This window comes from Pimephales promelas, chromosome 13, assembly GCF_988280905.1.
Source record: "Pimephales promelas chromosome 13, fPimPro1.hap1.1, whole genome shotgun sequence".
In the NCBI taxonomy this organism is placed as follows: Eukaryota; Metazoa; Chordata; class Actinopteri; order Cypriniformes; family Leuciscidae; genus Pimephales; species Pimephales promelas.
The window spans coordinates 30,383,945-30,408,345 of record NC_142781.1 but is presented as its reverse complement, the minus strand read 5'-3'; the positions used below and the strand labels follow the sequence as shown (position 1 = coordinate 30,408,345).

Genomic DNA, 24,401 nt, shown 5'->3' with positions numbered 1-24,401 from the left:
TCATTTACTAGGTAAAAATAGAAAAATAAGTTTATAGAGGCTACATGCGTTTCCTGAAATTTAAACTCGCGACTGACACCTGTGGCCAAAAACAGAACTTCTCTTTTCCTTTCTGCTCGCTCTCGCAATGCGCGCTTTTACGTGCACACTTAACATCTGCTGCAAGGAGGTCAACATTATGTTTACAGAGGTAAGAACATTGTTTGAGATAAAGCTTGCGAGTGTAGGCTACTTGCTGACTAGCGGTGGTGGCAGGGTGATCTGAAACGTTTAACATGAACGTGCTTGACGTCACATCCGCAGACAGCACGGGAAAAGTCCGACCCGACAGAAAATAGGAAAAATAGGCTTATAGGTGCAGCAACTGTGAGCGGACAAGGTGTCGGTATGCTCATCAGGAGATGTTTTAGTCATAAATGGTAAAATAAAAAGGGTATTGTTACGTTTATTTTGGGGAAAAAGTTGCATATAGCCTCTTTAATACTTAGGGTTAGGGATTTCATCAAACACCTGAACCTAAGCAAGTAATTCATGCCACCAATATGCTTCACATGAGGAAAATGAGGAAACACCAGAGTATTATGGGTAGACATATTGAACAAATTGACCATATGTCTTTATCTACAAAAAAATACTGCATCACATTAATGGAAATGAAAAGTTAAATGTGCTTTTCATGCAGCTTCATTATTGGGAGAGGATGAGGTTTTACTGTGGACTGTGGTCTATGGGCTCTAGAGGGACTTAATCAGCATTAGCAATGGTAGCTTGGCTCTAATGGGATTCCCAGAGCTCACTAATCAGTTAATACACACATGATTCAATCCAGTCCTCCTTAAACAGCAGCCGATCTATCCTGAGCCGTGCAGGCTGCCAGGCACCTGCTATTTCTGTTCCTGGCCAAACCCTACAGGAGCTAAACTTAGCATTTACTTTTCTAGTTCACAAGGAAGTCAAACCACGAGCGTTTTGGCAAATTAGTGTAACAGAGGGCAGCTAGTAAGAGTTGTGCAGATAAAACTTAAAAAAAAAAAAAAAAAAAAAAAAACTCCTTCAAAGAGTGTTAGCGACTGACGCTAGAGGCTAGCATCCTTGCTAACCTCTCATGCTGAAAACGGCGGTTCGAATCACACTCAGTGTCGTGTGAAACGGAGAGGTTAGCTACACTTGCTAAATTAATTATGCAAAATCTTGGCTAGAAGTGCACCTTACCTTTGAATCATTTGAAAAAACTCTCCATTTATCAAAGTGGGATCCATTTATGACGCTTTAAAAGAAGGATCATAAGTGATGAGTTATCAAACAGCAGTTGATCCATTTTTGCCTGCATGAAGTGTAAACAGAAGACTGTTTCACTAAAACATCGCAAGCATTAATGGTGTAATGGCCCAGAACATGTGTGTCTGATTCGTGGACACAGTTGACAGGTATACACTATAGACAGAAATATACAGTAGAAAGGAGATCATACTAAAGTAGAAGAGAGGTTAAACTGGGTGAGGGTGATTTAAGGTGAAGGAGAGTATTAGCTCTTCTAAAAACAACCGTAAAGAAAGTGGCTCCGGTGTAAACACATTCATTTAGTCCCATTAAGTGTCTCAGCAGCATAATGTCATAATGTTAATGTGAATTTGAATATTGAATTTAATTGGTTATCTGATTAGCAGCTCATTTTAACTAAAGTGTTGAGAGTTTGAAACATCTATTAATAATATTTATTTAAATTTGAATCAAATCAACATTTTTCTAATCTTGATTAAGAAAAACAGACCAAGAATGTACCTGCGAAATTACTTTGGTCAAGCTTTGCCTAGACATGCTGCCATCATGTGGTTGAATCAGCTTTGCTTCTCAATGCATCACTGCTGTGCTCACATGACTGCCAGGCATCACTTAAATACACACTGAGACATTTGACTGCACACAATTTTGACATTATTGATACTCCTTGCAATCGTAATGTAGTGGACTGGTCTACGGGACATAAATTAAGCCTTTAGATAAAAGGGTTATTGAGCTGTTGTTTCTGTCATATTGAATAAAAGAGCCTGAACAGTGACAGGAAAAAAATGAACACAAAAAAAAAAAAACCTGCCTACCTAACACAACAATGAAGGTGGACTTGAGTTTAGCGGGAGAGTGGACAAATGGGTGCTGGCAACCGTCCTGCCAGTACTGTAAAAATACAAGAAAACACAGGATGCACACAGGAATTGACTCTAACATGAATGCATTGATTGATTCCTAGGTTTATTTTGTTATGAATAAACAAATGTACAATATAAAGGAAAAACCTTACAATTAAAGTTGTAATGTTATAATGTTCAAGTTTTTGTTCTAAAAAAAGAAAGATGCACACTGAAAATGATTTATTGATTCGAATATATTTAGTTTGTTACAAACAATGTGCAATCTGTAAAACAAAAACCTCAAAATTATAGTTGAAATGGTATACTGCTGGAATTTTTTTTTACCTTGAGAAAAAGCTTAAAGTATAGACAAACAACTTTTATGTTTATTAATTTATTTCATGTTGGTACATTTTTGGGAAGTACACCTGTTTTGACCTGATGTCCAAAAAAATCACAATGAAAGCAATTATATATATATATATATATATATATATATATATATATATAAATCATTTGTTTTCATTAATAGAATCCTCTTGAGCTGGGAAAATGTACTTTTATATTTTTCAGAAACTTGAAACATGATTCAGGTCTGAGGGGGTTAAAGCTACACTGTGTGATTTTACCCCCATCTAGTGGTGAAAATGTATAATCCAGTAATATTAGTGAATATTAGAAAGGCGAAGCTTGAATTAACAGGTATGTCCCTCTTTGGCTAATCTACTTTCAAGATGTAGGGGCAACATGGCGACTGACATTAGAACCCCTTACCCGTATGTATTTTCAATGGCATATTATACACTCACGAGAATACTTTATTACTTAAACGAAGTAAATATACATTAATGAGCACATATATTTTAGAAAGAACTAAGTGTTTTTAGCTAAGAATAAACTAAAAGAGTTACACAGTGTAGCTTTAAGTAAAAGCCGATTTTGGGGTCGTATCGACCCCATGACCCGATTGTAAATGTGATAATGTAGGGGAGTCTACATGATTATGCAATATTTTAAACATATATTTTAAATTTCAAAAGAAAAGGACTAAAGAGTTTGGGGTCATTACGGTGATGCCATCCCAGTTGTTTAAGAAACTGCAGTGGGATGATTGTTGCTATTTTAGTAAAAGGGAGATCTACTTTAATACACATTTATAAAATAAGTCAACAAAATGTTAAAACCATGGGTATATAAAATATAGGCATGTACTGAATGGCAAACACTGACTTTCCTGTTTTAGCAGCAGTCCTTCACTAGTCTTCACTCTTTGGTATAAACTGTGATTGGCTGGTTGACATCATGAGCCCGAGCTCATTGGTCGGGCCCGATTCAGGGTGACAGATGCTGTCGGAAGGTTTTGGGTCGGATCATCATGCTGACCTTCCTCAAAGAGTAATAATCAGAATCTTTCCAGGTGTACCAAACGATACCGTCCGGACCAAGAGGGTTCTTCCCCTTCGGAGAGTAGCGGCCGCCCTGTCGATCAGGATGACACAACACCACTCAGACGTCATCAAAGATCATTAAATGTGAGGATGTCTATATACTTTGTCACTTTTTAAATCTATGCATCTATTTATTCAGACAATCAATTGAATCCACATCTTTTATGATGATTATGATTTTCTTGATTCAAATTTATTTTGGGATTTTTGTGGTCTAGTGAGTTTGTATGCCGATATATTTAGCATAATAATCTTGTATTATTTATCTCTTTAGAATTTATTTATTTATTTTTTTTGCAAAAAGCCATCTTGTTGTTCATGTGACAAGAATTCCATAAAACAGAGCAGACTTTTGTGGACTATCATGACTTTATGTTAGCATGTTTCTAAAAAATATATATATAGAAAATTAGACAAGTTTTAAATGTTTTTGAATATATATATATATATTATATACCTTTCCTCCTTTGTCCTGTCTTGACGTTATGTGTAAGAGGACCACAATGGAAATAAGTCCTGGACTTTATTGTGTTTTAATCCTCGATTATATTTCGATGCCTTTTGTTTTTATGTTTTAAGGCTTTCTTGATATAATTAAATAAAAAAACCAAACCAAACTCCAGTTTTTCGCGCACATAAAACAAATTTGTCACAGATCTGCGAAAACGATTAAAAGCATTGTATTCTAAAAAAGACTATGCGCCTAAGTATTGAACACGTAATACGCATCCACACGACGTCACAGTTTTCATGAATTCGCAGATTTAGCGTTTTCAGGCCTCCAAAATGCTGTTGACGTGTAAATGAATGGCCAAAACAGAAAAAAAAAAAGTGGGGTAAGCTAAAACATACCAAAAATTCATTTCAAAGTGAACTATCCCTTTAAACCTACAACCTTTCGGTTAACAGTTAACCAATAGGCCACATCACACCTTGTAGTAGATGCCATTGAGGTTTGCATAGAAACACTGGTTATACCACCAGCCGGAGTGGGAGATCTCGGCACAGATGTTGCCCGTGTCGGGTGTGCTGAAGCCCTGCTTGTCATGGTACCAGCTGAAGGAGTCCTCCACTGTCCCGCTGAAGCCCGTCACATGCACACGGTACTGAGTGGCCTCGTCCTCCACACTGCAAAGGCACAGAAAAAAACACGGATTCCTCGCAAGCACAATGCTGATATTCATCGAGGGTTTGATGTTTAGTCACTGCCTCACCTGAATTTCTGATAAACAGCGTGCTTGTGTTTCCCGCTCCAGTCCTCCAGGTCGATACGGAGCATATAGTCTCCCTGGCTGGTCAGGTCATGGATGTGCTCATTTCCCAGCCAGTATTCAGTGTGCAGGTCTCCAAAGCCTTCCTTATACTCCTTCCAGCTGCGGTCAAAGTTCACGGAGCCATCTTGCCTACGCTGGATCACAGTCCAACCGCCACCTGAGATATGACAATATGCATGTGCTTGAATGATCAAGTTAATGCTTCTATTGGGGAGAAAATGTAAAATGGGTATACGTACAAGCATTCAACAATCAAATTTTTTGTTATGAGTTTAATGGACACGGCAGATAATTTAGGTTTCATCTTATGACCACAGAAATTATACTATAGTGTTTTGCAGGTCATCAAAAAAAGATTGCACATGCTATTTTTAGCCTCTGAGATGTTCCTCATGTGCCCCACTGGTGCAATTTCAGCACAAAAAGTCTCAGAAGACATAAAAAGGGAAATCATTTAGATGTCCATTACCGGATTTTCATTTGCTGTGGTAAGTCACAAAATTGTCCAATAAACAATGTAAAAATAAAACAATGATTCACCCACAGCAGATTTCTAGCAAAAAAAAAAAAAAAAAGTCTAATATTTTAGTGGGTGTGAACTGCAAACGTTCAGATTTGAGCTTGTTCACTGGTCCAAGCATAAAAAAACTAATGTATCTATCGGGGTGGTTATCGTTAACTAAAACTACTAAAAACTATTATTTGAAATAAAGCTGAAATAAAATATAAATTTATTTGAAAACTTAAACAACATGGATATTAGAAAAACTTGGAAATAATGAATTGGAATAAGTTTAAGTTGAAGCAATACAATTTTTTTGTACTGTTTTAATAATTAAAAACAAGTACTGAAAACTGAAATAAAAAATAATGCTAAAAACATGCTAATAAAATGACAAAACCACATAATTCTAGTTGAATTTTTAGTAATATTTCGTTAACATAAAAACACAATATAGTTATGCATAATCTTTATATGTCAATGTGCCATAGAAATTCAAATAGGTTTGCATTAAAGGAGTAGTTCACTTTAAAAAAAATCTTTTACTGATAATTTACTCACCCCCATGTCATCCAAGATGTCCATGTCTTTCTTTCTTCAGTCGAAAAGAAATGAAGGTTTTTGATGAAAACATTCCAGGATTTTCTCCATATAATACACTTTACTGGGAAGTGGGAACCAAACGATTCAAGGTCCAAATGAGAGTTTCAGTGCAGCTTCAAAGGGCTTTAAATGACACCAGACGATGAATAAAGGTCTTATCTAGCGAATATATCGGTCATTTAAGAATAAATAACAAAAGTTTAAGTTTTATAAGCACAAATGCTCGCCTTGCTCTGTTCTGTGATGAGCGTTCATGACTCTCCTGTTCAAACTCGTTCATCAAAATGAACAAATCTTTTTTCGAGTCATGACTCGAAGGGTCCTAGATAAGAACCTTATTCATCGTCTGGTGTCGTTTAAAGCCCTTTGAACAGTTTGCAGTTTGTACTGAAACTCTCATTTGGACCTTGAACCATTTGGTTCCCATTGAAGTCCATTATATGGAGAAAATCCTGGAATATTTTTAATCAAAAACCTTAATTTCTTTTCGACTGAAGAAAGAATGACATGGACATCTTGGATGACATGGGGGTGAGTAAATTATCAGCAAAAGTGGCATCTACTGGCACAAAGCACTGGGCTCATCCTCATTGTTGAGTCCTGGACAGTCATGATTGCCTGTGTTGTGTGGTTTCGTACTGTCAGTGTCCATATCACAGTAGACTTCCACAGGCATGGCCCCCAGTGAGGGCACAACAGTGTAGATCCCAGAACGACGCACTCCATTATAGTAGATGGAAGCGCAGTCGATGGGGCAGTTCCTGACATGCTGCACCTCTGGAGTGAAAAAACACATAAAACACATAAATATAAGCCAAAACATTGATATATGAGAGCGATTGCAGTTCTTATTAAACTTCGGATTCTGTCTGATAAACTGTGCTATGATTTGTCACCATCTGTTGGTTCATGTCAGTAACTCACCATGATTCTATAGTCAAAAACTTGATAGCTCGCCCCAAAAATGACTAAAAATTTCAGAATTTACTCACCCTCATGTCGATCTAAACCCATTAGAAATTGGTGAATCTCCGAAACACAATAGAGATACACTCCTGAACAAAATCTTAAGATCGGGGTAAATATTACAAGTATTCACATTTCACGCTGGTGGACCGTAACCGGTATTGTAAGTACTACTTCAAAATACCAAAAGAAGAAACAGGAGCAAGAAATGAAAAAAAAAAAGAGAGTAGGCAATCTATTGAAAACTGTATTGAAACCCAAACAGGCTGTTCATCATCAGGACATTAAATGTACAAATTTGCAGGAAAATGCAGAAAAAACTCTAAAATACATTTAATTATTAAGCCAAGTGTCCTACACTTTAATCTAACTGCAAATTTAAAAAATATAATTAAAACACTGAACAACATTTGTTACCTGTCCCCACTCTCTAACACTACAATTTAATGATTAAAATCCTCAAAAAAAAAAAAAAAAAAAAGTCCGGGATTAATGTGGATGTAGCCTTAGTTGATTTATTAGTATATAATAATACTATTCACCTGATTTTGAAGTTCCCCCGTGATAGAAATCACCAGGGGCATTTGTACCCTTCCATTGTCCATTGTTTAATACACTTGGTTATTAAAAAAGAAAAAAAAGATAAACTTGAGGTTTGAGTCACCTTCCATGCACATATACTTTTTTTTTACATATACAGAGATCAATTTCTTGAACATGAGACCAGCAATTTCTCCTGGAGTATTTTTTTTTTTTTTTTTGGTAACAGGACTGAGAAAAATGCATCTTCCACTTAAAAAAGCTTGTAAAAACTTAAATAAAGTTACCTGAGATGGACTAAAACATACTTTGAATAGTTAAACATATGTGTTATTAGATTCAGTTTTAAAAAAGATTATTTGGTAGAGTTACAAGCAAATGGCCCCCATTCAGTGGAATGGCCTTTATGACCAAAAAACTGGACGAGCTCAGGGTCATTTTATTTTCCGATAATTTTTTTCTGAAATTGGAATGTGTGCAAAGGATTGTGGGTGATTGGAGGACGCAAGGGATACACTCGATCGATGCATCCTTCAAAATAAGCCGAAGGACGTGAAACAAGTATCCTTTAAATGATATGCACCCTTCATATTGAGAAGCACTGCTCTCTCTGCATGATCAATGATTAATGTTTATTTGAGAATAAAATCTGTTTATATAAAGCAATCTCTTCTGAAGACTTGGATTGAAAATGTAAAAAATGTACAATCTCTTTATAAATGTTTTGAACCGCCAGAGTTTTGGGATTTCATTAAAAATATTTTTGTGTTTTTCGCAGATTAACTAAACCCTTATGGGTTGGAAATGACATGACGGTGAGTAAATTTGTTTTTTATCTGAAACTTTATAAGAACAACTCACTAGTCCTGGTTGTTTTGGTTGGGACATAACCATACAGCTTAAAAAAAATTCGCTTTTCAAAATCCGCAGATGTGGCCTACCGGGATGCAGGGCTTCCTGAGCGCTGAGCAGAGGGCTGGTGCGGACTATGTTGATCATGCAGCCGGGGTTACGTCGGACTTTTTCCACCAGCAGGGAAAGGTTTTGGATCTGTGCCTGGAGGTCGTAGATCAAGGAGCCCTGGATGTGCAACAGGGTCGTGGCCTCGGCGTAATGATCTTCCAGCTCATGCAAGCGCTGCTCAATAGATGAACTATTGCGGTTCTTCTCTTCACTCTGTGAGAGGCCAAACAGACAAACATCACGACTCGCAATCAAAAAAAGTGATGTGAAGAACAATTCCCATTAGCTTTGCAGAATGAGGGCCTTCTCAAGTGGCTGCAGCGTATTGTGGGTTTGCATGAAAGGGCAGGAGAGAGGGAGAGGTAGACAGGATCAGTCCGTGTGAGTGTGAATCATCCCCTCATTTAAACAGCATGAAGAGCTTAAGGGTGCATACTAATGAAGGCACGTGGAGAGAGGTAAGGTCTCCTGTGTTAATCTCATTAGCCTTCGGGTCAAGGAGACTTTAGGCTGAAAACATCAAGCCGACTTGGCCGGAGCGACAGAAGCGCTCGAAGGGGTAATACTTTAAAGTATACCATGGTACTGAACAGTTATGATATACCGTATGTAAATATGGGATTTACATAGTAGTCCAAGGAACTTCAAATAATTACAAAAAGTACAGTAGTGGTACCATGGTACCAATAATGCTTTGAAATGTACTGAAATTCATGTAGACATGGCACTCCATGGACTGGATAGGATGTTCCAGCGCTACACATGAGAGAGCCGGAAGTTAAGTTTGTTTGATTACCGCAGCTCGCAAGGCAGTAAAGATGCATCCACAGTACAACAGGACATTCAAAAATGTGTGAAATTACTGCAAAAGCAATGATTTGAAACCAGCTGAGCTACAGTTAAAGGGGTGGTAAAATGCCATTTTCAAAAGATGTAAAATAAATGTCTGATGTCCTCAGTGTGTGTGTGTGTGTGTGTGTGTGTGTGTGTGTGACCCCACAGATATTTTTATATACTCTAGCATGTTAAAGTTGTCACTTTTTGAGGGTTTGCAAAAAAAGCACCGTTTTGTGTCTGGCCCTTTAAATGCAAATGAGCTGGTGCAGAGGGCGGGGTTGTAAGAGCTCGTCAAACAGCAACATTACACAGTAACTAAAGTTAGAAAAGTGAAATCATACTTTACCACCCCTTTAAGTTGTATCATCGCTAAATTTTGTTAGTGTAACTAACTTTTTCACACAGAATGTTGTCATTAAAAAAATCTGTACTTATTTTGGACTACACTACATTTTTGACAGATTTCTTTTGTTGTCATTATTTGTATAATCTACCATTTGTTGCATGCTGTTCAATAGTTGTGACATGATTTATTTCCGATAAACTCTCAGTCAATCAGAAAGTACCTTATTGCAGTGGTGTAAATGTTATTAGTTACTGTACTTAACGATACACTGTTGATTCAAATTTCCAAAATTTAATAGAGTCATCAATCCTTCTTCCAAAACGTGTTTTTAACTTACCCTGATTCACTATGGTAAGCCTATAATAACAGTTTATATTTTAGGGATGGTTCTCGTGGGAAATTGTGTACATACGTCACGTGCCCGTGTGTCTCGTCATATCCGTAAATAGAGGAAAGTTGATCCGGCTACTCTGATGCGCGTATGATGTAAGAGCGACATTTTTTAGTCGTCACAACGAGTGAGAAAGATTGACATGGAGCAGCTAAATCTCGTTTTAAACAAAAGCCAAACAGAGGAGAGTGCCGACAAAAAGAGAACATGACAGAGCTCGTAATAAAACAAGATTCAACATTAGTTTGGCGTTTCAGAGATGGCAAAGACTGAGGGATTTAAAATGTAGTAAAAGCCAAGAGGAGATGGCGTTATTATTACTCAACAGGTGAGAGAGTTGTATTTTATCCAACAGATAAATTGCCATCTAACAGAGTTGACTGTAAAGAATTATCTATTGTGAAGGTTCATTTCTTTATGGTTGCTGTTGTTCTAGGAAGTACCCTGTCTATTAAAGGGTAAAGCTACAACCAAAACAATAATACCTTTAAGTATCTTTTTTGCTACTTTGTACTTTAATATATCAAAGATGTTAGCAACTTTTACTCTCTGCATGTGTTGACTACTTTTTAAATAAATATATTTGTTATTTACTCCAATACATTCATAATTACTAATGCAAATACTCGTTACATTTAGCGTGGTACCTAACTTTTTCTGCAGCAGTTTATTTCTGCTAGAAAATAAGCAATATCGCCATCCACAGGACATTGAAGGTACTGTATCTTGTACATTTTGCCTTTCCTCACCCAAACAACTTTACACGAAAGTGAGTGCATTAACAGGTAGAATCGCATGTTTTTCATATACAGTGTGAGATGAGTCCTAAACTTTAACTGAGACTTGAGTGTCTGTAGACGTTTAAGAGGCTGTTGTATTGACTGATTTATTGCAGTATTGAGGTGTTCAGTTTTAGAGAGTAGTGATTGCTCTCCTCACAAAAAAAACTATTTCTTGTTTTTCACTGGCATGCATTTTAAGTGTGGAGAACTTATGCAATTCTGAGCCTACATTTAGTACAAGTAAAATAAGTATTGTTAAAATAAGATACTATATGACTTTTACTCAAGTGATATTGGAAATGGTGACTTGTAAGGAAGTCATTTTCACTGTAAGGTCTCTGCTTTTACTCAAATATGTTTTTTTAGATATACTTTTTACACCTCTGCCTTACTGTTTAGATGGGAAGTCCTTTAAATAGAAGAAGCGAGAACAGGTCAGGCCACACCAAATGTTCCCAAATTTAATCAGGGAATGAGAAAAAGTTTGACCCACTGGTTATTAAAGGCATTGAGTCAGGCACAGGTCATACTGATTTTTGTATTCCTTTGCCGTACCCATGAATTCTGATGAAGAGCAGAACAAAAAACAGATACTGATGCACAAAATTAAGATAATTAAACAATTAATTAAGAATTATTGTTATAAATATCTTATCTTAATTGTATAATATTTCTCCAACAGCTTATGATGAATCAGTCAGTCCCAAACACTGTAAAAAAAATATTTTCCTGATTTGTAATTACAAACTTTTTCGTTTTGTCAAATCAACTTAAATAAATTATGTCGTTCAGATAACATCATATTTTGAGTTTCTGGTGATTAAATCAATTTCCTTCATTGTATTAACTCAATTTTTCCATTTCAATTAACGTAAAATTTTAAGGCAACCAGGTTACTTCATTTTTTTTTTTAAGTTAAACCAACAATATTTATTTTACATTGTCGTTAGATACATTGAATCAGGACATATAGGACTCACTTGTAGTTCTAACACTTTGACTCGATGGCGGTGGTTGCGAAGCTCCTCCTGAAGTTCGGACACTGTCTCCCGCAGGGCTAGAATCTGCTGTTTGCGTTCCTCATTCTCATGAAGCCAGTATGAAACCTCATCCGTACAGCGGAACATGTCCGGGCACCGCTGGTCGTCCATTTGGGGCAAAGTGGCCATGATTCGGCACATACCGTCCTCCAGGACCTGGTTGCTGTATTCGCCACACTGAGCCGTACTGACCTGATGTGTTTGCGTTGAGTGGCCATCATCGCTCGCACATGTTGCCAGAAACAATATGGCCAGCAAAAGGGGCGAGAGAAGCCTGTCCTCCATGTGATCGCTTCGGCTGACCCCCCTTCCCGCCTCGTTGGAAGGACCCTGGGGGAGAAGGCCAGGGTACAAGCTCTCTGACCTCCAGTCTCAAGTCTTGGGAAGAGCTTGTCACAGAGGAACACGATCTACGACTCAGTTGTCAACTTTTCCAATGCAATTCACCTGAAAACAAAACCAGAAATATTAAACTACACTCCCCAGCCACTTTATTACACCTGTTCATCTGCTTTTTAACGCAAATATCTAATCAGCTAGTCCCATGGCAGCAACCCAATTCATTTAGGCATGTAGACATGGTCAAGACGATCTGCTGAAGTGGGGACTAAAGGTCTCGTTTACACACTGCATGGTTCAAGTGACCCAAATGACCACATCACACCGATTTTTATTCAGCTCCATTGGCTTCCTGTACCTTACCGGATCAATTACAAAGTTCTTCTGTTAACCTTCAAAGCTCTCCATGATCTGGCCCCTTCATACCTCTCTGATCTGCTTCTTCCATACAATCCTCCTCGAACACTTCGCTCCTCCACTGCTGGTATTTTATCTGTTCCAACATTCAGAAAGAGCACCATGGGGGCTAGAGCCTTTAGCCGTTCTGCACCACGTCTGTGGAATTCTCTCCCATTTCACATCCGTCAAATAGACTCTCTTCCTCAATTCAAATCTCAACTTAAAACTCATCTGTTCAGACTAGCTTATTCTACTTAGATTTTCATTGAGACTTTATTTTATTTTTTGATTGTACCAACTTGATTTTATATTGATATTATTTTTGGCTAGTTTTAATGTTCTGTTTTAACTTTTCTCTGTAAGGCGTCCTTGGGTGTCTTGAAAGGCGCCCTGAAATAAAATGTATTATTATTATTATTATTATTATTAAATCCGATTTTTTCCTCTGGCACAGATCGGATATGACCGGTGAACGTGTTAAGCAGGAAAAAATGCATGGATTCCGATTTTCTCAGATCGGATTCCTACCCTATCTCACGACCAATTCGTACGAATTCGTACGAGTGATTAAAAAGTGGCTAATTCGTACTAATTCGTACGACCTCACTCGTGCGAATTCATACGATTTGTCTAAACCCACGTGACGGTTATGTTTAGGGGCGGGGTCAGGGGTAGGTCATTCGTACGAATTCATACGAATTGGCCAATTCGTAAAATATGTACGATTTAGCAAAAATCGTACTAATTTGTACGACTGAGGTCGTGTGAATTGTTACGAATTAGCCACCTCGTAAAATTCGTACGAATTCCCGTGAGATCGGGTTGGATTCAGGCCTCATTCATATGTGGTAATAAAATCGGATATGAATCAGATACGTGCATTTGCGTGTGCCATGTAAGCAGACAAATCGGATATTCCCCAGTAAATGCGAGTCACGCGTCATTAAAAACTGCGCGATTATAGGCGCGAACCGCGCGATGGAAGAAAGGATACACACAGTGGAGCAATGCGGAGGTTTCATGTCTTTTGAGTGCTTGGGGTGAAGAGTGCAGGCAAAAATGCAGGGTTGTTACAGAAATATCCGTTTTTGAAGACATTTCACAAGATATGAGGCACCGTTTTAAGTGCTCATGGCCAGAGCCTCCTCTTTTTTTTTCTCTGCCGTACGAGTTTTGATGACTTACTGAAATATTGTGAAAAGAAAACACTGGATAATTTTAATTCGCATCTGCATCCATTGAATTTCGTGCTGTTTTGCTTAATTTCCCAGTTCAGAACCATCAGAACGTCTGCATTTGGTAGTTTCAGCAGTGTGTAGTGTGAATGCAAAAATCGGATATGGATCACTTTTAAAAGATGATGTAAGTAGGTCGTCAAAAAAAATCGGATAGAGTCAGAAAATCGGATTTGGGCATCAAGACCTGCAGTGTAAATGCAGCCTTAATGTGATTTGACTTTAAACATGGCATAGTTGTTGGTCCAAGACAGGCTGATCTGAGTATTTCATAAACTGCTGATCTACAGGGATATCCACACACAACCATCTCTAGGGTTTACAGAGAAGGGTCAGAAAAAGAGAAAATATCCTGGTGTCCTATGGGTGAAAATGCCTTGTTGATGCCAGAGGTCAGAGGAGAATGGCCAGACTGGTTTGAGCTGATAGAAAGACAAACAGTAACTCAAATAACCACTTGTTACAACCGAGGTGCAGAAGAGCATCTCTGAACGCACAATACAACCAACCTTGAAGCAGAGGAGCTACAGCAGCAGCAGAAGACACACCGCCGGTCAGCTGAGAACAGGAAACTGAGGCTAAAATTCACACCGGCTCAATTTTGGAAAATAGAAGACTGGAAAAATGTTTCTTGGTCTGATGCTGCGACATTCAGAAGGGAGGGTCACAATTTGGTGTAAACAACATGAAAGCATGGATCCATCCTCCCTTATATCAGTGGTTCAGGCTCCTGTTGGTGTAATGGTAAACTTTGGGCTCCTTAGTACCAGTTGAGTATCATTTAAACGCCACAGCTGACCTGATTACAGTTGCTGTGCTGACTATGTCCATCTCTTTATGACCACAGTGTTCCCATTTTCTTCTGATGGCTATTTCCAGCAGGATAATGCGCCATGTCACAAAGATCAAATATTCTTAATCTTGTTTCTTGAACATGACTAAACTCAAATGGCTTCAAAGAGCTTTAAACGACACCAGACGATGAATAAGGGTCTACAGAGTCAGAATTTGGTGTAAACAAAATGGGAACATTAATCCATCATGCCTTTTTACCACTGTACAGGCTGGTGGTGGTGGTGTAATGGTGTTGGGGATGTTTTCTTGGCACACTTTAAGCCCCTTAGTGCCAATTGGGCATCGTTTAAATGCCACGGCCTACCTGAGCATTGTTTCTGACCATGTCCATCCCTTTATGGCCACCATGTACACATCCTCTGATGGCTACTTCCAGCAGGATAATGCATGGTGCAAAGCTTGAATCATTTCAAATTGGTTTCTTGAACATGACACTGTGCTAAAATAGTCACCAGATCTCAACCCAATAGAGCATCTTTGGGATGTGGTGGAACGGGAGCTTCGTGCCCTGGATGTGCATCCCACAAATCTCCATCAACGTCAAGATGCTATCCTATCAATACGGGCCAACATTTTTAAAGAACGCTTTCAGCACCTTGTTGAATCAATGCCACGTATGAAGGCAAAAGGGGGTCAAACACATTATTAGTATGGTGTTCCTAATAATCCTTTAGGTGAATGTATATACAAAAACAAAATCAATACATACGTGTATTCGATCTTTCCTGGAGTTGAACTCAGGAGGAAAAATGCGCAGGAAATGCCTTGAGCTGACCCATACACCTTAAGCAGACCTTTTAATGCTAAAGTAACACATCTACCAAAGCACCTTGTGGCTCTGACCCAAGCCTAGTGCACTAGATCCAACAGAGGAATGCTGAATATGCCAAACCATATTACAGAGCAATGCCCGAGAGCCTCTAATCTCATGTCCTGCAGTATTAATAAAAAGAATAACACTGAGAATGAATCATATGGATAAAGCATCATACGTATCTGAAGTGACATTTTGATTACAAGTGTAAATTTAGAGTAAATGTTTGTTTGGAGGGCATTTGATTTATCATGACACCACGACTCATGATTCACACCATCTCACATGAGAGAGATTTCTCAAACTATTTAGAGAGCTGTTAAAGCTCAGCTGACACAGTTACGATCAACGTTTTACAAAAGATGTCATCGGCAGAGATTATGCAAGCAAACTCTATAGGGAAACAGTTACAAGGCTTCTCATTACCTGCTTCAATTGTTGGAGATGTTTTGTTTGTCTTCTGAGGAAATATAGACGTATGCTGCCATCCCCTCTCTCTCTCTCTCTCTCTCTCTCTCTCTCTCTCTCTACACCTTATGTGTTGCAGAGTGGGCATCTTATCCTTGTAATCCGGTGTAATTGGATTCCTGATTAGAATAAAGGGAGGACAGACAATCCAGGCACTGAACAACAGCAGCTCAGACTATCCTTACTCTATATGCTGAGGTCTGAACAATCACATCAGATGAATGCACCAAATTATTTGTACTAGGAAAAAGCATTGATGGTATTGTGTATTCAAAACTAAATTAATAATACACTCAATGTACACCACTTGACCTTATAAAGCCCACTGTATCATATTTTATAACATTTATAAGGCATCTACATGATGATCCTCTGATTGATAGTTTATACTTTTTTAGGATGTAGACGGCCATTTTTTTTAAACTGTTTATTTTCACATCTTTTCTCTCTTGCCACAACAAGAAAAATAAAAAATAGAATAAAATAATAACAAATAAATAATAATTGCAGGTCTACTACAACGACATTATCAATTTCTTTATGTATACACAGGTATCGCACATAAATGTCGAACAGGAATCCAAAAAAAAAAAAAAAATACATTTCTTAGTTTCAGTCCATATTATTACATGTTATTGTTTGCCATTCATGTCCAAAATACCCTTTAAGGGGAGACCAATCATTTACAAAAATATCCAGCTACATTATGCCATCTTTCGTATGGTAAGGGTGACAAGAGTTTTTCACGCCAAAGAGTTAAAGTAGGAGAGTATTCTTTAATCCAGACATGAAGTATGGAAAGACGAGCAGCATACAACATTATTGATATTATTTTTGTTTCCAACACACGGCCATTTAATATATAATTCTAAAAACGACCCTCAGGTCGTGGTCTTTTTGCTGTAAAACCTTTAATGATTAAAAAAGTAAAAATATAATGACACAGTTCATTTTCAAATGAACGTAGGAACAACACAAAGACGGTAGGCTATATTGTAAATACTTGTTTAATGACATTTTTTTTAGTGAATGAAGGCCAGCAGGGCTTGACATTAACACCGGTGTGCGGATTTTGCTCGTGGTGGGTAACAGTAACTCAAATTCTACATGTCAGTGTAATTTCAGAATCATATTATATACTATTATATTGTTTGTTAATTTCATTTTATTTTATGTAGGGTGAATACTGGTAAAGTGGGAAACTTTCTGATAATTTATATTCTGCATACTTTTTTATTATGATCTAAATGTATTAGCCACTCATATGATACTATTCTAAATAGATTAAGAGCTCTACTATACTATACACAATAGAAAAGAAAGAAACATTAAACACAGGATGGGTGACTTTTCCTTAAACACACAATGACCCCAAACCACATTTTTCAAGGCTCTACTGTCAAACTGGGACACCTTTATTGGCAAACTGGGACACTTAAAACACATTCAACTGTTATTTACTGTAAGTGTAGGCCTTAAATATGAAATACACAATAACAATATAAACAACAACAACAATAATATAAACATCACTTTTTTTAAGAAGGGGTGCAGGTAAAACAGATTCAACCCACCCCCTCCCTCACCTGCCGACAACATTTTATATGGGTTTAATTTATTTATTTTAATTTTATAAAAAAAAAATTTGGCTATACACCCCAATGTGAATGAGACATGGGATTTATTGGGTACATAAAAGCCATAAAAGCCCTGAAGCCAGCTTGGGCAGTCTGGACTGTGCCTGCATTAGCATCACAAGCAAGCTCAGTATAAGTAGTTTAAGTCAGTCTTTGTTGAAATATCTAGCTAACTAACTAAATTTAAGAGGGACATATAAAAAGGGAAAGAATGACTTGAATGGCTGTCCCATTTTGCCAGTAAAACCCTGTCCCAGTTTAACAATACGCTATTAGCAAACTAGGACAGTGTCAAAATCGCATTAAAAAAAAACCCAAGAAGATTAATATGAATGTGATTTAAAAAAAATCTAAATCTCCATTACATCCTATAACAAAATATATAACAATTACAAATGATTCATGAGTTTTTTTATTTACTTCAGAATGCTATGTCATTTTACTTATCATCATGGTTCACTCCAAGGTTGTTAAATATGATGTGCCACACACTGGAAGTGATGTCATAGCCAAAAAATCTTTTTTTATATACATCACATACTTGCTAATGATTGATTCAGTGTTGATTTTTAGTAATAAAAACATATCCATGTAAATATAGAAATGATTAAGCTTAACTGTCCCACTTTACCAGTATTCACCCTATACTTTTTGTTATGTGTTTTAGCTTTTATTTGAATTTGTCTATATATTTTAAAATTTATTATTATTAACAATTCAATTATTTAGTTTTTTGTTGTTATTAAAGTAGCCTACTTTAAATTAAACTTAACAAAAATTAGATTTTTTTTCATATTTTCATTTTAGTTAACATTTCTTTTGTGTCAAGTAACAATACAAAGTTTGTGTTAACATTTGTACTTAAAAAGCTATTTATAATCATCTTTCAGTTATTAAATGTAGAGTATTTCCAGACCTTGAAAACTATGCTAAGATGATGTTTTTAATTGCACTTGAGTCGTTTCCCTCCTCCTCGGTGTACTAACGTAAGCATATGAAAGTGAAAAGGGAGTAATCGATTTATCATGCGTTACCACGACAACACAACATTACCTTTCCTCCAATAGTAATTACATTCACTGCTAATGAACCTTGGGGCACAAATAGGCTTCATTGAGAAAAGAAACAACAGAGAGACGAGAAATTAAGTTTGGCTAATGCACATCTGGTCAGTCTGATCGATTTGTACGCTGCCTAGATGCTGACAAGAATCTCTGATGTGAAATGACGTCATCTCTCACCTTCATTTCCTGTCCAATCTGAGTTTCATTTTGACTAAAACGGCGTCCCATTAGTTTCCGGGTATGTCAAAAGGACACGCAGCATCCTGCCACTTCCTGCGGATGTCCTAATGTGCCAAAAACAGAAGTATAAAGATAGGAATGTAAAAAGTAGGAAAGGTTTTTATTATAAGTAATTTCCCCAGTGCATGATCCACCCCCTCACTCACCTGATCATCTTCCAGCCTTCAGGGGTTGCCATGTACCTGTGAGTATATAAGAGAACTGAGCTCATTCAGAAAATAAGACAACGAGAGAGAGACACACACAGAGAGAGAGAGATTCATTCACAGACACCAGGGGGAAAAGTGCTAACCGAGCGCAGTGGAGGTGAGCTCGATAAGGGCTGGAGACCCAAAGAAGAGAAGATTCAGAACTTCAACTCATCGACACATTTAGAAAGGTGAGAATATGGAATTAGCACGATTAATCTGCTTATAAAGCTTTATTTATGGACAGTGGCACAGAAAATGTGTATTTTATCCTTTTAAATGTTAAACTTTACCATTGGTTTTTGATCTGTTTTTAGAGGTATGTGATGCAGAGCAAATGAAGCAATATGCATTCGAATTAAAGACGAAAACTATTGAATATTTGACGATGTTCCTGAGAATCGCTTATTTTATTGGAAATAATGTCATTATTATCATTAATGGTAAGACTTTACGTAATGTTGATGTTTGTTAATAAAAATACAGCTCATCGTAGTTTGTTCATGTTAGTTCACAGTGCATTCATAAAATGTTAACAAATACAACTTTTGATTTTAATAATGTATTAGTAAATGATGAAATGAACTTGAAAAGATTATAAATGCTGTAGAAGAGCAGTTCTTTGTTAGTTCATGTTAACTAATGTAGTTAATAATGTTAACTTATTGTAAAGTGTTAACATTATTATTATTATTATTATTATGTATTAAGATTATTATTCAATTATTATTGAATTTCATTGACAAAAACATGATTCAAGAGAAAAAAACTGTATTAGTAGAATAATGATAGATTTGAAATAATGATTATTATTCATACTACTTTATTAAATTCAAATGTTTTTACACACAATTTTGAAATAAATGTATGCATATATGAATATACACACAAGTAATATATTACATCTAATCATTCTATTTATAATAATAATTATTCAAATTAATTTGATGTGGATCCCAAAGGGGATGACTTGCAAGCGAGGATGTGGTTGACCAAGATGAATCATCAAGCAATATCTAATAATTTAATGAACAATTTTTATCCACTTTTCTGGTTTCTAGAGAATATTGAGATCTTTTTCTTCCCCTGTGAAATAATGTAATATATAACGGAGTCAAAAGAGGCTTTTGAGTGTTTTCAGACAAAAACTGAGTCATCATCTTTTCCAAAACCAATTTTTGTGGACTTTCATGGACAATCTTAGTAATGACGAGTCTCGAGCTGGTTTATTTCCTTTCCTTTCCTTTCATCCCTGACACAACACTGCTGTTGACGTCGAGGTGTGATATTATTGGACCACTTTCTCACAGATTCGTGCGTGCCGTGACGTCATCCCCAAAAGCTCTCGCTTAGCCATAAAAGACCAAGTACAAATGAATGAACTGAGTAGATATAAGTCTGTAAGTTCATTTCTCTTCTTTCTTTTAAACACCCTGAACAGTCAAACTCAATGTCACCAATCAAATAACATTTTGGTCATATACAAGTAAGACATTCTTTATAAGCGTATGCGACCTTCCCACACGCCATCATTGCGATTCAGTGACTTCGTTCATTCAGCATAATCAAATCAAAGACCATTCAAGATAAATACCTGAGCAATGAAACTCGCCCTTGACTTTATATATATAGTCAATATATATATAGTCTCAGCCATTTTCTTATCAGCTTTCCTTTCTGAGTCATGCGAATAATACCTGAGGGGTGGAAGAAATGATGAGATCTTGTCTTGTTCCTGGTTTTCAGATGCTCTGTCCTTCCTGGCTTTTGGCTGCAGCAGTCTTGTGTTTTCACAGCCCATATGTAGACGGCCGCTGCCTGGATTTGATAGACTGCATGGGCCTTAAATCTAATGAGCAAAAATGGGTAAGATGCATTAAAAAAAGGCATTAATAAAACCACTTTAAAGATAGACACTCACTGTTTGGAGTGGTTACTCTTATGCTAACCAAGGCTGCTTTGATTCAAAATACATTAAAACTTTGTAAGTTAACTGTTTTCTGTTTTATATTTTAAAATGCAATTTATTCCTGTGATGCAAAGCTTTTTCTGTATCATTACTCCAGTCTTCAGTGTCACATGATCCTCAATAAATATAATATTGATGCTCAATAAATATTATATATGAACATATCATATATGAATATGAACACAAATGAAAAATCATATTTTTTTAGACTTACTTTAATTTTATATTCTAATATTTTCTTTCCAATATGAGAGTCCCCCAATTATGGTATAATGAACACATACGAAAAGATTCAAAAGGAACAATTTGAATGCACATAAACTAAAAATCTGTTAAGTTTTGTACAATGCATAAATGTTTGTTAAAGGAATATTTCACCGAAAAATTAAAATGAGCCCATGATTTACTCACCCTCAAGCCATCCTAGGTGTGTATGACATTCTTCTTTCAAACGAATAAAATCGGAGTAACATTAAAAAAAAATGTCCTGGCTCTTCCAAGCTTTATAATGGCAGTGAATGGCTGTTTCTGTTTTGAAGTCAAGTCCATAAAAGTGCATCTATCCATCATAAAAGTGAATTTATACATCATAAAAATGCATATATCAACCATAAAAGTGCATCTATACATCATAAAATCACATCTATCCACCATCATAAAAGTGAATCTATACATTATAAAAGTGCATCAATACATCATAAAAATGCATCTAGCCACCATAAAAGTGCATCTATCCACCATAAAAGTGAATCTATACCTGATAAGTGCATCTATACATCATAAAAGTGAATCTATACATCATAAAAGTGCATCTATACATCATAAAAGTGAATCTATACATCATAAAAGTGCATCTATCCACCATAAAAGTGAATCTATACCTGATAAGTGCATCTACACATCATAAAAGTGAATCTATACATCATAAAAGTGCATCTATACATCATAAAAGTGAATCTATACATCATAAAAGTGCATCTATACATCATAAAAGTGAATCTATACATCATAAAAGTGAATCTATACATCATAAAAAGTGCATCTATTCTATACATCATAAAAAGTGCATCTATACATCATAAAAGTGCATCTATCCACCTTAAAAGTAAATTTATACATCATAAAAATGCATACATCAACCATAAAAGTGAATCTATACATCATCAAATCGCATCTATATATCCACCATAAAAGTGCATCTATACTTCATTAAAGTGCATCTATCCACCATAAAAGTGCATCTATACTTCATAAAAGTGAATCTATACATTATAAAAGTGCATCTATACATCATAAAAATGCATATAGCCACCATAAAAGTGCATCTATCCACCATAAAAGTGAGTCTATACCTGAAAAAAGTGCATCTATACATCATAAAAGTGCATCTAGCCACCATAAAAGTGAATCTATACCTGATAAAGAATACCCATGATGGATAGATGCACTTTTATGATGGATAGATGCACTTTTATGATGGATGGATGCACTTTTATGGACTTGACTTCAAAACAGAAACAGCCATTCACTGCAATTTTAAAGCTTGGAAGAGCCAGGACATTTTTTTTTTTATAACTCAGATTGTATTCGTCTGAAAGAAGAACGTCATATACACCTAGAATGGCTTGAGGGTGAGTAAATCATGGGCTCATTAAATTTTTTGGGTGACCTATCCCTTTACCAAAATCTGCATCCATATTTAATGTGTGTTTGTACTGTGCAGCTATGTGTCAGACAGTGCAGATCTGCGCAAGAATCCTCCAATTACAGAAGTGTGTCTTCATCCGAACAGCCGAAGAGTGAAGAAGAGGTTGGGGAGGAGAGTCTCAGTTTGAGCTTGCTCTTATCTGCTCTGTATCCTGACTCGATCGCACTTCAAGACCCCAATGGAGAAAGCACTCACAATGACGAGAGGAGGTCTTACTCCATGGAGCACTTCCGCTGGGGTAAACCCATGGGCCGCAAGCGTCGACCCGTCAAAGTCTTCACTAACGGCGCTCTGGAGGAGGAGCCGGAGGAACCAGAGGAGTTGGAGGAAAGCGTCCGGGTGGAGCGAGGGCAGGGCGGCACGCTCAATGTTCAAAACAGGAACAATGTAAAGAACAAAGGGAAGTATCGCATGACCCACTTCCGCTGGAACTCGCCACGTGACAAGCGCTACAGAGGCTTCATAAGGCACTTTCCGGTGTGGTGAAGAGATGAGCCCCAGCAATCCGATTGGTTGCCTGGTTACAAATCAGATATCACTTTATTATATAAGTCGTTTGAAATACGAAAATGTATGTACGGTATACTGTCCTTGTCCAGAAAGGTTAGAAAGACATCGAAAAGCATCGAAAATACATTTTTGAAGCATCGAAAATACATTTTTGGTCCAAAAATAACAAGAACTACGACTTTATTCAGCATTGTATTGTCTTCTGGTTCTGTTGTGGATCCGCGTTCAGTGACGCTGCTGACGATGTGTCTCTATTCGGGTTCAAATAAATATGGCTGGGTAAAAAAATGCAAGTGTTCCTCTATGTCAAAATCCATAGACATGTTTGTGAAGATTTACAGCGTGCGTCTCCCTCAGACTGTAAACGAAGCTCAGCCGCATAAGATAAGACGTCTTACGTCACTGAACGCGGATTCACAACAGAACCAGAAACATTCAAAAAATTCTACCTAACCCAACCCACTGATGTCACATGGACTACTTTGATGATGTCTTTATTACCTTTCTGGACAAGGACAGTATACCGTACATACATTTTCAATGGAGGGACAGAAAACTCTCGGACTAAATCTAAAATAAACTGTGGTCCGAAGATGAACGGAGGCATGAGGGCGAGTCATTAATGACATCATTTTCATTTTTGGGTGAACTAATCCTTTAAAGGGCATCAAACGTTGTTGCCCCGTGAAAAAAGTAAAGAGAAAGAAGACTAGCAGGGTTTTTCACATGAACTAAATATTAAAGCTCATCACTTGACGTTTAGTTTATTTCAACATAGCACTGCACTGACCATCTCTGGGATTTACAAAGAGATTCAGAAATGCTGGTTAGTTTTCCTGTAATATATACTGTACATGAACTACATTAAAATGAATTTGCAATGTTCCCAGCTGTGTATTAATGTGTTTTTATGGTTAATATCCTGGAGTAAAAACAGCAAATTTGTTGATCGGTCTGAAATTGCATCACATTTACTTTTACACATCAAAATGAACGAATCTTTTTTGATTCATTCAACAAACAAAATGAATGAATTGAAAAAGATTCGTTCATTTTGATAAACGAGTTCGAACAGAAGAGTCACGAACGTGCATCACAGAACAAAGGTGACCATTTGAGCTTATAAAACTTAAACTTTGTTATTTTTCTTTAAA

At 36.8% G+C, this 24,401-nt stretch overlaps 2 protein-coding genes across 2 annotated transcripts; one reads left to right on the top strand and one right to left on the bottom strand.

The window, feature by feature from the left end:
• Positions 1-2,626: 2,626 nt before the first annotated feature.
• Positions 2,627-20,889, bottom strand: LOC120493404 (angiopoietin-related protein 7). Its single transcript, XM_039691990.2, has 10 exons — positions 20,758-20,889; positions 19,019-19,054; positions 18,810-18,916; positions 15,890-16,050; positions 11,762-12,268; positions 8,404-8,638; positions 6,596-6,733; positions 4,792-5,008; positions 4,510-4,705; positions 2,627-3,608 (listed from the first exon to the last, which is right to left on the bottom strand). The coding sequence occupies exons 5-10, from the start codon at positions 12,104-12,106 to the stop codon at positions 3,462-3,464; spliced, it is 1,278 nt and encodes a 425-aa protein (XP_039547924.1). The 5' UTR covers positions 12,107-12,268; positions 15,890-16,050; positions 18,810-18,916; positions 19,019-19,054; positions 20,758-20,889; the 3' UTR covers positions 2,627-3,461.
• On the top strand, positions 19,021-24,132 carry pomcb (proopiomelanocortin b). Its single transcript, XM_039691992.2, has 3 exons — positions 19,021-19,251; positions 20,807-20,926; positions 22,753-24,132. The coding sequence occupies exons 2-3, from the start codon at positions 20,807-20,809 to the stop codon at positions 23,221-23,223; spliced, it is 591 nt and encodes a 196-aa protein (XP_039547926.1). The 5' UTR covers positions 19,021-19,251; the 3' UTR covers positions 23,224-24,132.
• Positions 24,133-24,401: the final 269 nt, after the last annotated feature.

Coding starts and splice junctions, on each gene's coding strand:
- pomcb (XM_039691992.2), top strand. CDS start 20,807: ATGCTCTGTCCTTCCTGGCTTTTGGCTGCAGCAGTCTTGTGTTTTCAC. Junction 20,927..22,752: donor AATCTAATGAGCAAAAATGG/GTAAGATGCATT, acceptor TGTACTGTGCAG/CTATGTGTCAGACAGTGCAG.
- LOC120493404 (XM_039691990.2), bottom strand. CDS start 12,106: ATGGAGGACAGGCTTCTCTCGCCCCTTTTGCTGGCCATATTGTTTCTG. Junction 6,734..8,403: donor TCAGGAAGCCCTGCATCCCG/GTAGGCCACATC, acceptor TTTTCACTCCAG/AGGTGCAGCATGTCAGGAAC. Junction 3,609..4,509: donor TCAATGGCATCTACTACAAG/GTGTGATGTGGC, acceptor CCTGATCGACAG/GGCGGCCGCTACTCTCCGAA.